Source organism: Drosophila serrata, unplaced genomic scaffold (assembly GCF_035046125.1).
Source record: "Drosophila serrata isolate PLE 108 unplaced genomic scaffold, ASM3504612v1 contig_82, whole genome shotgun sequence".
Lineage (NCBI taxonomy): Eukaryota > Metazoa > Arthropoda > Insecta > Diptera > Drosophilidae > Drosophila > Drosophila serrata.
The window spans coordinates 500,780-519,693 of NW_028256980.1; the positions used below are offsets into that span (position 1 = coordinate 500,780).

The 18,914-nt window shown below is 41.5% G+C and overlaps 1 protein-coding gene and 2 pseudogenes across 2 annotated transcripts; 2 read left to right on the forward strand and 1 right to left on the reverse strand.

Moving 5' to 3' along the window:
* Positions 1–2,043: 2,043 nt before the first annotated feature.
* On the forward strand, positions 2,044–10,293 carry LOC147644859 (uncharacterized). The gene is made up of 2 exons (XM_086839829.1): positions 2,044–5,490; positions 5,554–10,293. The coding sequence occupies exon 2, from the start codon at positions 8,274–8,276 to the stop codon at positions 10,080–10,082; it is 1,809 nt and encodes a 602-aa protein (XP_086695955.1). The 5' UTR covers positions 2,044–5,490; positions 5,554–8,273; the 3' UTR covers positions 10,083–10,293.
* Positions 10,294–12,064: 1,771 nt separating this feature from the next.
* Positions 12,065–17,477, reverse strand: LOC147644860 (uncharacterized; annotated as a pseudogene). Its single transcript, XR_015273213.1, has one exon. The product of XR_015273213.1 is annotated as an uncharacterized LOC147644860 (transcript).
* On the forward strand, positions 15,508–18,551 carry LOC147644861 (uncharacterized; annotated as a pseudogene).
* Positions 18,552–18,914: the final 363 nt, after the last annotated feature.

Below are 18,914 nucleotides of genomic sequence, written 5' to 3' on the forward strand. Positions count from 1 at the left end.
ACCACCAGATGCCATCGGGCCAGAGATCCCCAAATTGAAAAGAGTTCGGGACTCCACTAGTTCCCTTGATCCGGCCCATTCACCCAAGAAGGCGGAGGTGCCAAAGCCCCCTACTTGTGAGATTGGCACGATCCTGGACCATCTACTGGCCAAGGTAAATGACCAGAAGGTTCGTAACATAAATCAGGGCATAAAGCACGTTTTAACAAATTTGAAGGAGCTTCGGAAATAGCTATTTCTGCAGGACGGGTTAGAAAGCTGATGGCTAAGCCATCGCAACCGTAGATCAGTGGTGTCAGACCGCTTCACCGGAAGCGCGGCCTCGGCCGTCAGAGGAGAGACTGCTACAGACGGCCCCACGAGCGCACGCCCCTACGAGGGACCAAAGTGTCGCACCCGGATAAGGGGTATACGGTGCCAAAGCGCCGCCCTCTTCCCAGCGTTCTCAGGAGAAAACCGAGCTAGACGAAAAAAGGGCAGGAATAAGGCGATCATTAAAGCCCCAGCGGCAGTGATGTTTCATAGTGACGTCTTGAGCATGGTTACTCAGGATGCAAGAAATTGGAAAAGTGGGTGAAAGCGTCACCAAAGTCCGAAGGAGGGCGAAGGGTGAGCATTTCCTCGAACTTAAGTAAGCAGGCGAACGGCACGGTGTCGCCCAAGGCCACCACCCTCATCCAAGACCTGAATGAACTGGTGACCAAGAGGTGTTTAATCAATGGCAACGGCCGGCCCTCTCGCCAGTCTCGGGAGGATGAAGAAATCGACTTAAAGCGATTGAGTCCGGCCAAGTGGACGTTACTCTTCTCAAAACTGGGTAGCAGCCAACCTAAAGTAGAGCAGGTTCATAAGCTGCTTCAGGGCAAACCAGTGCTCCTGGTTACTGAGCAATGCCAACACAGGTAGTGACCACCAAGTTAGATGTCGGACGTGCCCAACCCTCTCCTCTCCGTCCACAAACACGAAGGGGCTACAGGAATTCCGTGTATTGGTGCAACCAGTCGATAACCGATACCAGAAGGAACTACATTAAGGCAAGGCGTAATTATCAGCGTTCCTTCCGCTTATGATCTAGTCTGAAGAGGCGGTGCCGCAAAGCCCTGAAGTTTGCCATCCGGGATGTAAAATTAAATACTTTCTGGATCAATGTGACTCCGCTGATCACGACCCTTAGGGAAATGTCTACAGGATCATCGTGAAGAGAAGAAAAAGAGATAGACGGGTTCAGGCCAGTGCTGGAGGTGGATATCAAAGCTGCGAGGAGTGTCAAGGATGAAAAAGCCGCTGGCACCGAACACATTCTCAACCGAGTTCTGAAAGTTTCCCTGTCGTTCGCGAAGCTCATCAGTAAGTGTTCCAGAAAAGGAACCTTCCCAAAGATATGGAAACCAGGAATGCCGCTCGAAAGTCCATAAGCCTATGGAACAACCTGTTTCATCGATTTGGCTTGCAAGATGCTTGACCAGCTGATTCAGACCTTTTCGACCTGCACGAGCATCATACGTATAAACCCCTGGCTGTGCAGCGTTGGACTACAGCTGATGCCTCAGATTGTCCAATCGCGGTGGAAAATGTCTTTGAAGGAAGATGAACGCATAGAATGATTTCGCAGCTGGAAATCTGGCTCAGGAGAAAGCACGGGCAGATAAATTTCCATCAGGCCCAAGTCCTGAGCAGCCAGAAGCTATCTGCAGAGATTCGGCCACGACAAGTGCGATTCCTGCCCGTGCTGCCTCAGAGACACCGATAAAATGGCGGACCACGTCGTCTTCCATTGCGGGAATTTGCCAGAGAGCTGGCAGATTTGCGGCTCTTGCTGCTGAGCGAGGAGAATTGACGAGCTGGGTTCAGAATTCGCCACCAAGCTCAGGGACGCTAGAATCGGAAGGCAAGTTTGGGCGGGAACCAGGGCCACGCGAAGCATGACTTCTCGGCCGGACCGCCCGAGCGTACCCTAACCTTCTATACCCCCTTTTCGAAAACTATCTTTCTCATTCCTCTTCTCCTCTTCTCTCTTTCCCAATAAATGACTTAAAAAAAAACAAAAAAGCTAAAAAAAAAATAAGCTAACTTTAACACGCCAAAATTTGTATACGCTTTTATATCGCAATTCGATCATTAATCTTTAATAGAATATAAACTATATATATTTGTGTAACATTAACATTCTTAAATTATATCCTTACCTCTGTACAATACAAAGGAGTGCTTTTTACCGTTTTCACAACAGGTGGACAGAGGCAAGGATATGTGTCTTAACAAATTTTGTACGTTAATCTCGATGGACAATTAAACATGTAACAGAAAATATTAATTATTTTACATGGAACAAAGAACACGGAAAGGATCATGCTCATCAAGGTTCATCTTACACACGTCAAGGGCTATTGGACGAAAATGACGGGAAGGCTTTACAGGAACAGCGAGTCGTAATTTGCTTATTAGGAATGTGGAGCAAATTTGACCGTTATAAGCTTAAAAATAAACATAACGCCGTGGCAAGTTCGACGATCCTTTAGGGTGGGGAGGCTTAAAAGTCTTAGCCTGTCGGCATACGATGGAAGACGACGATGTGGGTCCCAGCTTAATCCACGCAGAGCAAACAAAAGGAATTGTTTCTGAACAGATTCAATAAGGTCTTGATGCTTCGCATATTGAGGTGACCACACACACGAACACTATTCGAGAATTGGGCGAACGAGTGAGATATATAGAAGTTTTAATGTATAAGGATAATTAACCATCGCTTAACAAAGGCAAAAACCCCTCGAGCTTTACTAATTATTAGACCAATGTGGTCATTAAAATTAAGGGTGTGGTTAAATAGGACTCCGAGATCTGTTACCGTATAAATGCGTTCAAGATCGCACGCACCTATAGAGTAATTGGCGAGCAGGCAATTCTTCCGGTAAAATGACATAAATTTGCATTTGGAGTTGTTGAGAAAGAGGAGATTATTAATGCACCAAGATTGTATGTTATTGAGGTCAGTTTGCAAAAGGTTGTGTGAATGAGAGTTCGTCAATGGCAAACATAGTTTGACGTCATCTGCATACATCATCACATTTGAGTGTAGAACCACTTCAGGCAAGTCATTGATGAAGAGGCCGAACAGAAGTGGCACAAGATGGCTCCCTTGAGGAACGCCAGAAGTAACAAAAACCCGGTTTGAGAGAGAACGCTCAACGGCAACACGTTGACTACGGTTGGATAAATATGTTGCAATCCAGTTAGTCAATAAAGCAGGGAAACCAAGAAACGTAAGTTTTCTTAATAACAGTAGGTGATTTACCGAGTCAAAAGCTTTGCTGAAATCGGTGAAGATAACGTCCGTTTGAAAATTTAATTTGAAACCGTTTCAAATGACAAGACAAAATTCTAGAAGGTTTGTAGACGTTGGTTTTTATTTCATAAAGCCGTGGTGAGAGGGGGACATAATTGACCAACATTGGTGCTGCAGCTGCGCAGTGTTCAGAAGTTCGAATAACTTCGGAATAGCACTAAGCTTTTCAATTCCTCTGTAGTTTTCGATAATAGATTTACTGCCCTTTTTATGGAGGGGAATGATGAAAGATTCCTTCCAATTTTCTGGGAAAAATGAAAGACGAAGCGACATCTGAAAAAGAATGAACAGAGGTCGGCATAAAGCACCAGCACAGTGTCTGAAACCACAGCTAGGAACGCGATCAGGACCAGAAGAGAAGGAAGGTTTTAGTGTCTTGAGGTTCTGAAAAGCATCGTCTTTGCAAATAGCGGGCATGAAAATGGAATTAGAAAGTGGAAGTGAATAAGGATACGTAGAGGTTGTATTGTAGCCAATGGATGAGTACGTAGACTGGAAAAATTTTGGGAATAGGTTCGCTATAACAGGCTCGTTAGACGCGGACTCAGTGTTGAGATGAAGACAAGAAGGAAAATTTTGGGATCTTCGTTTTAAATTAATAAACGCGAAAATTGCTTAGGATTAGCCTGGAACTAATTTCTACACCTATTTAGGTGGTTTCTGTAGCATTCAGAATTGTGGGATAAGAATTTTGTGCGAGCTGTCAAATATCTAGAAAGGTCCACCTGTGATCCAGTCCAAGTGAATTTCTTGTGAAGCCTAGACTTCAAGTTTTTAAGGTAAGAATGTCGACGAGAAAACCATGGGGGATAGTAAGACGCATCAGGTGAAGGAAAGGATGGGACATAAATGTCAAAGGCAGAGTATAAAATATCATAATAGCGCGTAACCATGTTACTGGGGTCGTCTAGAGAATCCAAAAAAGTCCAATCAGCTAGGGATAAGTAGGAGTTAATGACATTCAAATTATAAATTGTCGGTTAACTTCTGGACTAAGAAGTAAAGGAAACGACGTTTCAAGAATTATCTCCAGTGTGGGAGATAGGACAGGAGATAGGGTCAATTCTTGAGACAAGGGCGTTGGCGAACTCAGACGCAAAGATAAGGTCCAAGATTTGATCACTACAGTTCTTGACATAGTTCAATTGGCCCAAAGAAAGGTCAATAAGACCTTGGACTAAGTCATGAGTTGCAGGGGGAACCAGAAAATTGGTGTCAGGTGATGGCATCCAAGATATGGAAGGAAGGTTAAAATCGCCCATAGCTATCAAATGGTCATTAACAACCAGAGTTGAATGAATTCCCCGGATTAAGGACAGGTGCTGTAAATAAATAGTAGCGTCAGACCGGGGTGGGATGTAAGAGCATGATACATAGAGAGAGTAGTCGTGAACTTGAACACGAACCGCAACAAACTCCAAAGTATTATCTGAGTAGGTTATGGGAACCAGTTCAGAAATAAGGTCAGATTTCACGGCAATAAGAACGCCGCCGCCAGTACGCAGTTGACGGTCACGCCTATAGACAATAAAATATATAATTCGCAATCAGAAACATAGGAGTTAAGCAAGGCTTTTCTTGCGGCAGCAGCATACGACGTAGATGCCAGATCCACGTTGACTGGCGGCAAGGTCGGAGACGCGACGATATCGGCTTGTCCAGGGCAAGGTGCAGCATTCACTACTTGACCAAACGCAGTGACATCGGCAGCTGAGTCAAGGGGGCTCGCAGGGTCTGCAACAGGCAAGAGATTATTAGGAATATGTCCCGTATTGCAATTTGGTGTGACGCCTATCAGTTTATCGTTTTGAAGAATGATTCCGTTTTCTGAAAACGGCTTGCCAAATCCTTGAACCCAGCCGCCAAAAATTGAAATTCCAAATGGGATTATCTCATAAAAATCCGCATTTCAGATTTAATATGTAGACAGCTCGGGTAAATCCATTCGAAGCCAGCGTGATCCCGTATGCGGTCAGCGATGCGCGGGCCAACAGGCCCAAGATCGGCACAGCCAGGGTGTGCGGCATTAGTGCACAGCCAACAATAAACAGAAGCTTGCCGCGAAGTAATTTTGCGGCCATGTGGACATTCCGTGACACAACAGGTTGACATTGTGTTAAAATAGTAATAAATCGCAATAAGCACTTGTAAGTAATAGAAAGCAATTAACTTATTAATAATTATTAATAATAATTATAAAACCATGCAAGAATATAAAAAACTTCAAGAGCAGACGTCTACTTCTCCAAACTCTAAACAGAATAAAATAAAAATAATAAATACAAGTAAAAACCTACAAAAACTACCAACAACCGCAAAAGCAAGTACAAGTGCAAGTGCAAGTACAAGTGCAAGAGAACTGAAAAAACTACCAACGGTACAAGTCAGAGTCGTAGGGATGGGGGACCCCCCCGACCCCGACCAAGCAAATGCTGTTACAACTGGACAGCTCCTAAAATCCCCAGGACCTAAATATCTAATTGTCTCCAGATCTGACCTCGGCCTTGAACTCAACAACGTCAACCCTTTCCTCATTAAAAAACAAATTGATTTTGCCTGTGGTGGAGAAATTGAAGAATGCAAGAAACTCCGCAATGGATCACTGCTCATTAAAACAAAAATAAATGTACAAGCGTTGAAATTCATGCAGCTCAAAACTTTCACTCCTACCATAAACGTCACAGTAACACTACACAGCTCTCTTAACTGCACCAAAGGTGTAATATACTCCAACGACTTACGAGGAATTGAAGAGAACATCATAATACAAGAACTAGCGGCACAACAAGTAACTGACGTACGGAAGATATTAAAACGAGACAACGGCTCTCTTAAAGAGACTGGACTCATTATTATCACCTTTAACACACACAACCTTCCCGACTACATCATGATTGGCTACCAGAGAACAGCGGTCAGGACCTATATCCCTCTGCCGCTAAGATGTAACAATTGCTATAAATTCGACTACCTTAACAAATTCTGCAATAACACAAAATTTGTTACAACTGCGGATCACTGCAACACCTAGTCCCATCTACAAACGAAAAATGCACAAGACCCCAGAAATGCATTAATTGTAACGAAGAGCAACAACAAACACAACTCCTCTAGCAGAAAATGCCCAGTATCCCTCACGCAACAAGAGCTTCAAGCCATAAAAACGACACACAAATGCGACAACAAAACAGCCCACGCAATCCTCAAGGCCCGCACCTCAGATAACACACCGCACTCCTACTCATCTGTCATCAAGAACCAAAATTCCCAGCAAAACCGGAACGCAGATGGACCTCAACAACTCAAAGGACCCGGACCCAACAACCACGAAATAACCAGATCACCACCTATATCATACGCCGACATCTACCCCAGCTTCGGTAACAACTTAACCAATTAGATTACACCCTCCACAACCACTAAATCCTCAAACAAATCCATAAAAATCCTACCCCTAAACACACCTAAAAGATTACTTGCTTCCATGAAAAAAGATGCTAAAAAACCTAAGCCAAACACCAAAAACAACTCTGACGCATCTAGCGACTCAGGGGAAATGGACACATTTTAACCATGTTAAATATTATACAATGGAATATCAAAGGCTACAGAAACAACTACCCAGAATTACAAATACTCATTAAGCATCACCACCCCCAAATCATAGCACTCCAAGAAATCCACCTCACCAATACATCTTCCCTACCAATCCCCATGAACTTCTCCCTATACTGCAGTGACAGCACCAACGCTTTTGGAGGAGCAGCACTATTGGTGCATAACTCCATCTCCCACTCCAATAGCCCAGCCCAGACTTTGAAGCCACTTGCGTCACAATAAATTCAAAAAGATAAATAGATCTCATATGCACATACATTTCCCCCACCAAAAAATTCAACATTAAAAACTTAGAAAAAGTTCTAACCCCTACATCCCCCTTTACTATCGTACTAGGGGATTTTAACAGCTGGCATCCATATTGGGGCTCCCCTAGATCCAACTCCAGAGGCAACACAATAGCTAAATTCCTTGACAGATCCGACTACACATTACTAAATGACAAATCTCCAACCCACTATTCGACACACAACATATTTACACACATCGACCTTTCTCTCGGCACAGCCAATATCGCCCCAGAGATCTATTGGAAGGTCCACAGAAAAAAAAATAGAAATGTGGAATGTACCTTTCCAAACACATACATAGCATTCACAACCCCTCCACTCAAACAACTTCTGTAGATCCAACCGAAATAGGCAACACACTCGGAGACCTATGGTCAAAAGAGGCAAAGGACTCCAACTTCCCTACCGAATTCCGCACCAACAAAATTCTCCTTACACCACCCTGTCCCTACCCCTTATCCCCAACAGCCCTTGAAATTGAAAAAAAACATTACACTTATTGAACTTAACGCAGCCATAAACTCTCTAAAAGGACACACACCTGGCCTAGACCGCATTTCTTATCCTATGATTAAAAATGCACCCATCTCCTATAAGCTTCGAATCCTCCACCACTTCAGCAACATCCTAGACTCCTACATCCCCCAATCCTATAAAATCTGCCTCGTACTACCCATCCTCAAGCCCAATAAACCCCAAACCAACCCCAACTCCTACCGCCCCATCTCACTCAACTCTTGCATGGCCAAAGTTCTCGACAAAATCCTAGTGAAAAGGTTATGGTGGTTTGTTTTAACAAACAAACTCATTCATAACAACCAATTCGGCTTCAAAAGAGGCAAATCTGTTTTAGATAGTCTACTTTACGTAGATCATCTAGCAACCAGATCTTTGTCTCTTAAAAAACACTTAACAATAATATCTCTTGACTTTGCTAAAGCCTTTGATAAAATTGGTATCCACACCGTCAGTTGGAAGATTAGAAACTAGACCCCCGCATTATAAGATACGTCCACAACTTCATGTCCAACCGGAAAATAATAATAAAAATCGGCACATCCCTCTCCCATAGCTTCCCCCTTGATAATGGTATCCCACAGGGTTCCCCTATCTCAGTCATCCTCTTCCTAATAGCCTATAATTCCCTAACCGACATTATCTCCCTTTCAAAACAAGTCAAGTTCACTGCCTACGCCTACGACTTCCATCTTATTATCCAACACACCCGGAAAAAAAACCCCCAAATCAATCTTACAACCCTATTCCAACATATCCGAGAATGGTGCTCATCCTCTGGATCCTCCCTCTCTCTTGAGAAATGTCAATTCCTACATATATGCCGAAAAAGAAACTGCACAGCAAAAATAGTCACTGGCTCAATTAACATCCCTACCACCGACTCCATAAAAATCCTTGGCCTGACAATCAACAACCGGTACAACTGGCATTCTCACATAAACAACCTAAAAACACCCCTCTCCCGTCCCCTTAACATCATTAAACACCTCTCCTCAAAAAAATGCAATTGCAACACCGCCACCCTCATCCAAATCACAAACTCCCTCCTCATCTCCAAAATAGACTACTGCCTACCCATCTACGGGAAAGCTCCAACCTCCATCCTTAACCGACTCAAATCCTCACAAAACACAGCTATAAGAGCAGCGCTTGGTGCCTTCAGAACAACACCAACAAATAATCTACTGACTGAATCAAAAATAAGCCCTATTCTAATCAGACAAAAATACCACACTAGCAAACTAGCAACTAAACTGATTCACTCGCATGACTCCCCAATTGGCAAATTCCTCAAACCAACAAAAAAAAAATACAGATACCCCAGCACCATTGATACAATAATTGACTCCTGCAAATCCCTATCCCTCCATCTCTCCCCTGCTAAAAACTACCCATCCAAAAAATACAACCCAGAAATAATCATAAAAGCCACAAACACATCCCTATCCCACTACAACCAAAACACCACACCCCCTATAACCTTCCACCAACTTTTCCACTCTATAAAAAACTCCCTCCCCAACCATCAATTCCTCTACACCGACGGCTCAAAGACTAACGACATTGTTAGCTTTAGCATATCCAACGACCACAACACTATTAAAACCGGACTCCTACCCTATTACTCTTCTGCCCTCACAAGCGAAGCTATAGCCATACTAGAAGCGGTACAATTCTGCAAGAAAATACCAGGGAAGTTCGCTATATGCTCTGATTCCCTATCTTCCTTAAGAGCCATAACCAACTCCAACAACCACAACTACTACCCCAGCGCAATCAGAAACATAATAACGAAACTCTTCCCCAAAATTATACTTATCTGGATCCCAAACCACATAGGCATAAAAGGGAATGAGAGAGCGGACAGAACAGCCAAGGAAGCTTACAATTATCCACTCATTCTTACCAAAAACTTCAACTCCAAAGATATCACACAACACCTCAAAAATTACTACAGTCACATAGAAAAAGATCTGCAAAACCAATGCAACCATTGGTGCAAACATATTGCACTCAACACCCCTTCAAACTACTCCCTCAAAACCACAAACCTTAGCAGACAACAACAAATAATAATCAATAGACTACGTCTAGGCCACACACAAATCACAAACGCCCACTATAATAATAGAACAATACAAAACACTTGCCCTTTATGCAATAATGCCACAATAGATATAAAACACATATTAATTGACTGCACTGCACTTTCCCGACACAGAACCTCATCCTTCTCCCACGAAAACCCAACCCAACTCCTCGCAAACCCAACAACAGAAAACTCATTGAAAATCCTCTCCTTTCTCCACTAAGGCAACCTCACCCACAAAATCTAGCCTTTAAGTCCTTTGTATAATATTAAAATCTGTATATATTTAATCGAGCGGTAAAATCTGTATATATTTAATCGAGCGGTAGGCCACAGCAGCCAATGCTCAATATCCTATGTTAGCCTTTAGTTTACAACCAACCGCTAGCTTTATATAAATAAATAAATAAATAAAAAACTTGTCGCCCACCGTTTTCGAAAAGTGTATAGGATTGTCGCGGATACGAGATGTGCTGGTAGTTGGGGAATTCAACGCTTGGGCAGTCGATTGGGGAAGCACCCTCACTAACGCCAGTGGCAGATCCCTTCTCGGGGACTTCGAACAGCTCGACGTCGAGGCGCAGCACACCTATAACAGAGGCGGTGCGGGGTCGGTGGTAGACGTCACGTTCGCGCTTCGATCATCACCTCGTCCACTGTTGCCAAAGGCACGCTGGAGACCGCGCCGCTGCCCTTAAAAGGGTTTTAACTAGTCCTGGAGACGGAGATCCAGGCTAGAGCTACCAGAGTCAAGGTGACGAAATCCCCAGTTTCTTTCCTAGTCCCAAATAGGGCTCTGAGTGTATTCTCTTTTTTTCACCCGGACCTTTTTGCGAAGCTCTTCAACAAGTGCTCCAGGGAAGCCACCCTCCCAACGAGATGACAACTCTACTACTACCTAAGCCACGGAAGGCACCTGATGACCCATCCTCCTACAGACCTACTTGATCGATAGGACTGTCAAGTTGGTGGAAAAACTGATCCGGACAAGGCTAGAGAAGGCCATTGCGCCGGCAGGCGACCTCACCGCCCTCCGGTTCGGTTTTAGGATGGCTAAGTCGACTGTGGACACCATAAACAAAGTGTTAGACTTCTCTAAAGCTGCGATCGTGGGTTAACGGTGGAAAGAAGGAGTACTACCTGACATCACGCTGGATATCTGCTACACGTGCAACTCACCGTTGCTGTGTACGATAGCGTTCTGAGGCCGGACGGAGCTGGTGGGTTTCGTGGGCGACATTGCAGTAGTCTAGCGTAGGTTTGCACTTAGGGCCCCAAAAAAAGAAGCTGTATTGGAGATCAGCAGAAAGAAGGCTGATACCTCAATCAGATCGTCCAAAGCGATAAAGTATATGAGCATCACGTTCGCGAGCACTATAGGTGAGGGCAGCGCTTTGAGAACGGTGGTCCTTGCCGGGAAGCCCCCCCCCCACTGGACGTCCTAGCTGCAGGGATTGGCAGTTTCCATGGGCAGGTATCTGGCAGGAATCAGTCACCATGTGACAATCACGGTGGGAGTGGACGAAGAAGGGAAGATGGGCCCATTTGCTAATACCACAATTGAAAAGTTGGGTAAAAAGAAAGCAATTTCCACCGGACCCAGATCCTTAGCGGCTTCTTTAGGAGCTACCTCCGAAGGCTTGGTTTCGAGGAGTGCGGCAACTGCACGTGCTGCCATTGAGACAGCGGAGCACGTCGTCTTCCGGTGTGAGAGGTTCGCTAGAGAGCGGGCAACTCTGGAGGCAAGGATAAACTGCTCCATCACGGTGAGGAACCTGGTGCTGCCGATGCTGCTTACCGGAACAAACTGGCAGGCGGTGTCAGATTTTGCTACCAAGGCTATGACTAAGCCCCGGACCGAGGAACGTAAAAGAAATTTATATAGAAGAAGAAGAAGAAGAAGAAGAAATTTATAAGAAGAAATATATAGCTACCCTTCTCGCTTTTATGCAAACTAAAAACTATCCCCAACTTTGTGAATTTTTTCCTTCATAAATGAATAAAAAAATCAAATAAATAAGGAGTCAGTTAGAAAGTTTTCGAATATTCAAGAGAGCTTTTATGCCAGATCGAGCTTGTAATCTCCCACTGTTAAATATAGGCGAAGAGAAAGAATAAGAACTCCGACTGCATAGCTTCCCCATCCCTTACATAAGGACTCTCCTTAGTTTTACAATTCGTTTATATACTTATAAGTGTTAGGAATTACATTTGAAGTCAGATATTTCTTCTTTATTTTTATGTTGGTATGTATATTATTTAAATTAAATTTTCTAATTTTCGGTTCAGTTTTGTGTCTTAGAGATTTATAGTTTTTTATATATCCCTTATTTCTAGTTTCATGTTTTATTTAAAAATGTTATATAATGTTTCTTATATTTTAAAATGTTATTATGTGTAATTTTTTTTCACAATTTTCTTTCAACGTCTGCATTGCCAGTGTGACTGTTCGGTTTCACAAAATGAACTTTTAAATTCTCAATTATAAAATTTTATTTTATATTTACACTACTAAGTTTTTATTTCGTCGTTTCTTATTCGTTATCTTTTCCCTTAATGTATGCTAAGTTGAAATTGAATTCGCAAAGCTTAACAAGCCATCTATAAGGCATTTCATTAAGTTCTTTTTCGTTATATTTAATTAGCAGCCACTTAAGTGGTTAGGGATCGGACAAAATGTCGAATTTACCTCTATGAGGATATGGGCGGGAATAAGCTGTTGCCCACACTGCAAACTGGTCCGGATTGTAATTATTTTTATTATTTATAATAAACATGGATTTTATTTTTGCTTAAATAGGAATAACAGGATATATATTATGATCTTAAACTTAGTATAGAAACATTGTGATTTGGCAAAGACTAAATTAGATTACATATGTTAGACGAAATGTGTTTAATTGCTACAGCTAATTGAAACAAAAATGAATTTGTGTCATTTGAATCCGTGTCTTCCCAGTCATCCGATACATCGTTTGGAAAGAAAAGACTTTGAAGTACTAGGAAAATAGTTTTGGAGTGCTGCTAAGAGTTCAATTACGTCTTGCGGAGGGGGTTGTATTTCATGTCGAGCAGCCCTTTTTTTTAATTGAACTACTTGAGATAAAGGGATCTGATGGGTTCATAGATCTGTGGAACACATTCATCATATTATTTAATCGATAGTTCTGTCTTGCGTGCATTCGCCTATCACATTTGTAGAATTGATTGCGCGCTTCTGACGCGTTTTTTCCAAAACAGCCTACCAGAACTACAGATGCAGCTATTTTTCGGGATCCATGTATTAAAATTTTGTGTAAAGTTGGTGACACCGGATACCATGGGTAATGTCGAAAGCCGAATGGTTTTTTCGAAGAATTTTTAAAATTTTTGAGAATCGATTGCAAATTTACAGTTAAGAGCTATTAGAATGGCATCCAGACTGTTAATTAATTCCAAGTCCACATCTAAAATTGATGCGAACAAGTTTGTATCCCATTCTGTTTTGGCTTATCTTTATGCAATTTCATTTCTTGCCACATTCTCTTTTTTACATGTTTCGTTTTAAAATTTATAACGATTTTTTCACTTTCATTTCTTGCTTGCCATTTTTTAAACTCTCATTATACAGGATATTTTAACAAGTAATTCAAAAATAAGCATCCACGCATGTGGTGGACTTATCTAATACTGACGGTGCTTAGGTTTTGGTGGGACAGATTTTTCATCAATTGAATTCATTAATTGTTTTGGGCCTGCACCACAGATCATATATAATTGACAGAAGTAAGTTTGAAAAATTTCGACGTCGAAACGACGAAGCATGTCTTTAGTGTGACTTTTTGGTAATGTTGTTCTTCAAAATGTTGGTCTAGAGAATGAGTTTAGACGTGATTTCGATTGCAAACCTTATTGAAGAGGCCGAGTCCAATGTGGATATTGAAAATTGTGGTAAAGGTTGTCAAAATTTGGGCTCACTAGTTAAGGAACTAACTTCTTCAGAAGACTCTTAGAACGACGAAATTAATACGGTAATGGCTGATTTTCTTGTCTTATAAGCCGAAATCACATAGTTATTTTCTTGTTGTCATCATGTAATGAAAATGGAACTGTAAACAACAAGACTAAAAAACCTCACATCGAATTCTAAAATAACACTAATGGGCGTCGATACTTTTGACCAAATGTTCGCTGCGTCATGAGCTGTGCTCGAAAAACCAACCAATGGCTACTGTGTTTGGCTCAGATTGCCGAAAAAACCACTAAGTTGTCGAAATTTTATAAAATCTTAGACTCGAACCTCAAAGGCCTTATTCAATAAAAAAAATTTAAATAATGATGAAAAACCAACCAAATGTAATGCCCCAAAAAGAAAATCTGTGCTTTATATCCTTCGTCAACGCAGCGTATGACCAAAACACTATGTGTAAAACATAAAATTTAGATGTAAGTTTAAAGTTTTAATATTATAGTTCAGAGAGTTCGCACCTAATCATGCGCGCATAGGTCTACCGCTGCACCTACATACTGCACTCTTAGGCGTCCTCTTCTGTATCTTCTTCTGTAGTTATATAGCAATTATATTATATTTTAATCATATGATGAATTTCATTGTATAATTGTTTGCTTAAAGAATTTTCTATCAAAAATTCCAATGCATCATTTACTGTGAGAGGTATTGGTTCTGCTGTTGGCTTCAGTTGCTTGTCTTTCTGACGTATAATAATTTTGAAGTATAAATGCAGTATTATATTCATTCGATTTTTTTGCTGATATTGTGGCTGCGTGAATCAAAAGTTTGGTGTAAGTGTCATTTTTAACTGCTACATCACTAGCAAGTTTTCTTTTAAGACGCGGTACTCCTTCCACATAAGCTAGCTTTTGTATTCCCTTTTTTAATTTTGAAATCTCCGCCTGGTTATCTAAAAATATTTTTAATGATTTTGATAGCCACTCTGAATGTTTTTTCTTGAATGTTCGCACATTACGGCTATACTTTTGTAGATATAACTTTATATAAATTTCGAAGCTTTTAATTTTTTTTATGAATTTTGTCCTTTTGGTCCTCAGTCAGCTCACACTCATTTATTTGGCAAAATATCCATTCAGCAAGCGCGGTAGAGTTGCGAGCTCTGTAAGTCCATACGTATAGCAAATTTGCACATTTAAAAAATTTAATCATCTTCTTTTTGTTAAACATACGAAACACATCGCAGAAATACGCAGAAGAGTTTTTTCTCCACAGAAGACGGACATTTTTGTAAGGTTTTTTATCTTTGGACAACACAAAACAATACACATAAAATAATTATACCCAAAATGCTTCATAAAAATCAATTGTCTTAACTTGAAGTTCAAAATCCATTTCAAATAATGTTAAATTTTTTTCTGATTGCCAAGCGCACAAAATTAACAAAAGATTCCCGCCAACTTAACCACACAAATCAGGTCTTCAATCATTTGACTGTGCAGCTCAATAAAAATTGCAAGGTTGCATTTCAACTAAAAATACTTTTTAATACTTGATACTTAGAAAAATTTAGTATTAAAATGTTAAATAAAATAACACAATTTTTTACTTTATGTCGTTTATAATGCAATCCCGCCCAGTGTGCGATGACAAAAATATACCAACAGATTTCACAGCGAATAGGTAGCCTCACCAGAAAATGCCCTGCGACCAAAGTTCGGGAATTTTTGAGACAATCCTTGTATATATGTATGTATGTATGTTGAAGTATGTTTAAAACTGAAAGTTATAATATTTTATTTTTTAAATCCGATGGCGGCTATATGACATATTCAATTCGGCCCGTTCCGACTTATGAGTGAGATTATATAGAAATCTGTTAAGGTGAGGCCCACTGTGCCGCCTCTGCTCGCGGAGCTTTCCGAGCTCTGCCGCGCTCGCCTCCCTTGCTCTCGCGCTCCGACTCTCGGGTCTATGTTGCCGACCGACGGCGATCTCCCGCGCTCGTTTTGGCGGAGCAAAGCGGCCGGGAGCTCGGTTTAGTTTAAGCTAGCTTCTCAGTCTTATGTATGCAGCGAAATAAAGCTGACTTGTTTAATTGACCACGACGCCCCCGCCTTTACTTTTCGACTTCGCTTGCGACGTGGGAATTTTCACTGGGCTACATTATCCAGTGATTTGTTAATTATTGTTCTCTTGTATTAACATAATAAACCGCATTTCCCACCTCCTACTTTACATAGAACAACAGGGTGTAAGTAAGCAAAACAATTGCTAAGACACAAAAACATTGCCTATTCATTGAGTTTCTAGTTTTATAATTTTCACGACAGTTTCCGAGTGGTACCAGTGTATCATTAATTATTGTGTATGTATTTTTAATCTGTGACAAAAAAAGAAAAACAAAACAAAAGAAAAACAAGAAAGGAAGCTAACTTCGGCACGCTGAAGTTTATATACCCTTGCAGATAGAACTTCTATGAATAGGAATCCATACAATATAAATTATATATATTTGTGTTAAAAAACAATGAAGTAATACCTGCTTTCATTTCATTCACCTATACATATTATATTTGCAGTTTTACATTCACAGATTTTCATTTTTCCTCTACATCAAACGATCGTTTGTATGGCACCTATATGATATAGTCGTCCGATTTTTACGGAATTTGCCACAAAATTTAAGACTTATATAAAATGGCTATACCTCAAATTTGATGAAAATCAGCTGAAAACTAAAAAAGTTATAAATTTAATTGTATTAATTTCTCGATCGTTCCTATGGGAGCTATATGATATAGTAGTCCGATTTTCATAAAATTTTACACAAAATTTTAGAATAATATGAAATGGCTATATTTCAAATTTGATTAAATTCTGTTGAAAACTAAAAATGTTATCGCCACCGCGATTGTCAGTCTTCCGACAACAGCCACCGCCATTCTCATTCCTCTCAAATTTCTCGATCGTTCCTATGGGAGCTATATGATATATTAGTCCGATTTTCATAAAATTTTACACAAAATTGTAGAATAATATGAAATGGCTATATCTCAAATTTGATCAAATTCTGTTGAAAACTAAAAATTTTATAATTTTTTTTGTAAAAATTTTCCGATCATTCCTATGACAGCTATATGATATAGTCGTCCGATCCGGCCCGTTCCGACATATATACGAGTGAGAGTATATAGAAGACTAACTGCAAAGTTTCATTCAGATAGCTTCAAAACCGAGAGACTAGTTTGCGTAGAAACGGACAGACGGACAGACGGACAGACGGACATGGCTAGATCGACTCGGCTGTTGATCCTGATCACGAATATATATACTTTATATAGTCGGAGGTGCCTCCTTCACTGCGTTGCAAACTTCTGACTGAAATTATAATACCCTGCAAGGGTATAAAAATGCCGCGCATATTTTCTTTGTCACAAGAACAACGTCGCCAATCAGCACTTAGGCGAAGCCAAGTCCAATACGCTCGAAATTTTTCTTAAATTAGAGCACGAAATGCCGAGCACAATGCCTCCGTCCGGCTAGAAAACTCTGGAACTGCACAGGAGGTTCGCGCGCGAAACACTGTAGCACGTTCTCAGAGAAGGCGTAGTGAACGAGTTCGAGCGCGCGAACAGAAACAAACAAAACTCTGGCGAGAGACGACAACAGCAGGTGCAAAACACTGCGGGTAACGCTGCCTGGGGAGTGATCGGAGAAAATCGCGGGCCAGAGCGTGATCGGGATGCTGCAGCGCATGCCCTCGCCCGGCAAAATCAGGAAGAACGACTTCGACAGCAGGTGTAAAACACTGCGGATCACGCTGAATGGAGAGCGATCGGAGAAAATCGCGAGCAGGAGCGTGTTCGGGATGCTGCAGCGTATGCCCTTGCCAGCAAAATCCGGAAGAACGACGGCGACAGCAGGTGCAAAACACTGCGGATCACTATGCCTGGAGAGCGATCGGAGAAAATCGCGAGCAGAAGCGTATTCGGGATGCAGCAGCGCATGCCCTTGCCAGGCAAAATCTGAAAATCGCCAGGCCGAATCATCGAGGCAGTCACAGCGAAATATTGCTACTAGGGCACAACTTTCCACGGACGAAAGAGAGGATCAAAGGACACGCCAACGCCAGAGGAACCGATCCACTGCGAGGGAACAATATCAAAGAGAAATCGAGGACGGACCAACTGAATGCAGTGTATGCTGTGGAGGAATATGGTTTCCATCTCAAATAAGTGCCTTGAATAAAATGTTTACTTCTGCTCCGTTTCCCACTTTGAATGTAGACAACGCATTTTATCTTAGTAGGAAATTTCCGAGTCAGTCCGGAAAATATCAGTTTTGCAGCACATGTCGTCAGAGTGTTTCGAAGGGTCCGCTACCATCCCCTTGTCTCTTTAATGGGTTTGACTTTCCAGACATCCCTGAGTGTCTTAAAAATTTAACATGCCTTGAGGAGCGCCTAATTTCTCCGCGAATTCCTTTAAAAGAAAGTTTGAATATTCACACAATTTCATGACTGAAACTATTCGACCCGCTCGGGTCCTTGAAGCTGTCCGTTACTTAGTTAACACTGAACTCTACAGAAAGCATAATATATCCTTTAATAGAGGTTGGCTTACTCAAATGGGAGATCGAGAAGAAATCCCATTTATCGCAGATGAAGCTGACCGATAGGAAGTGGAACAGCTTTTACGCCAATTGCCCAGTAGAGAATCAAATCGACCAGAAGAAGGTTAAAACCCAGGTGGTCATGAAACCCTTTTAGAAAATAATATTGACCCTGCATTTCAACACACAGCTTTGGCCCCTGGAGAAGGCCGCCTCCCAACAAATTTAACCCTTGATGAAGATGCAGAACTGCCTTTCCCAACAATCTCTTGCGGTTCAATATATAAAGCAAAAACCACCTATGCAAAAAAAGCAAGGTCACCGATTCGCTGCCTACATTTTTTATAACTTTTTCCGCTGCTGATTCGAAATGGAATGAACTTTTGGTTATTCTTTCCCCGTCAATTGCATAATATAATTATTACCGAGGACGAAGCGGCAGATCGATTAATTAGATCTGACCCCGTAACATGCTCCCGATATTTTGACTTT

What these genes read in the sequence shown, in the direction of transcription:
- LOC147644859 (XM_086839829.1), top strand. Translation starts at nt 8,274, where the DNA reads ATGTCCAACCGGAAAATAATAATAAAAATCGGCACATCCCTCTCCCAT.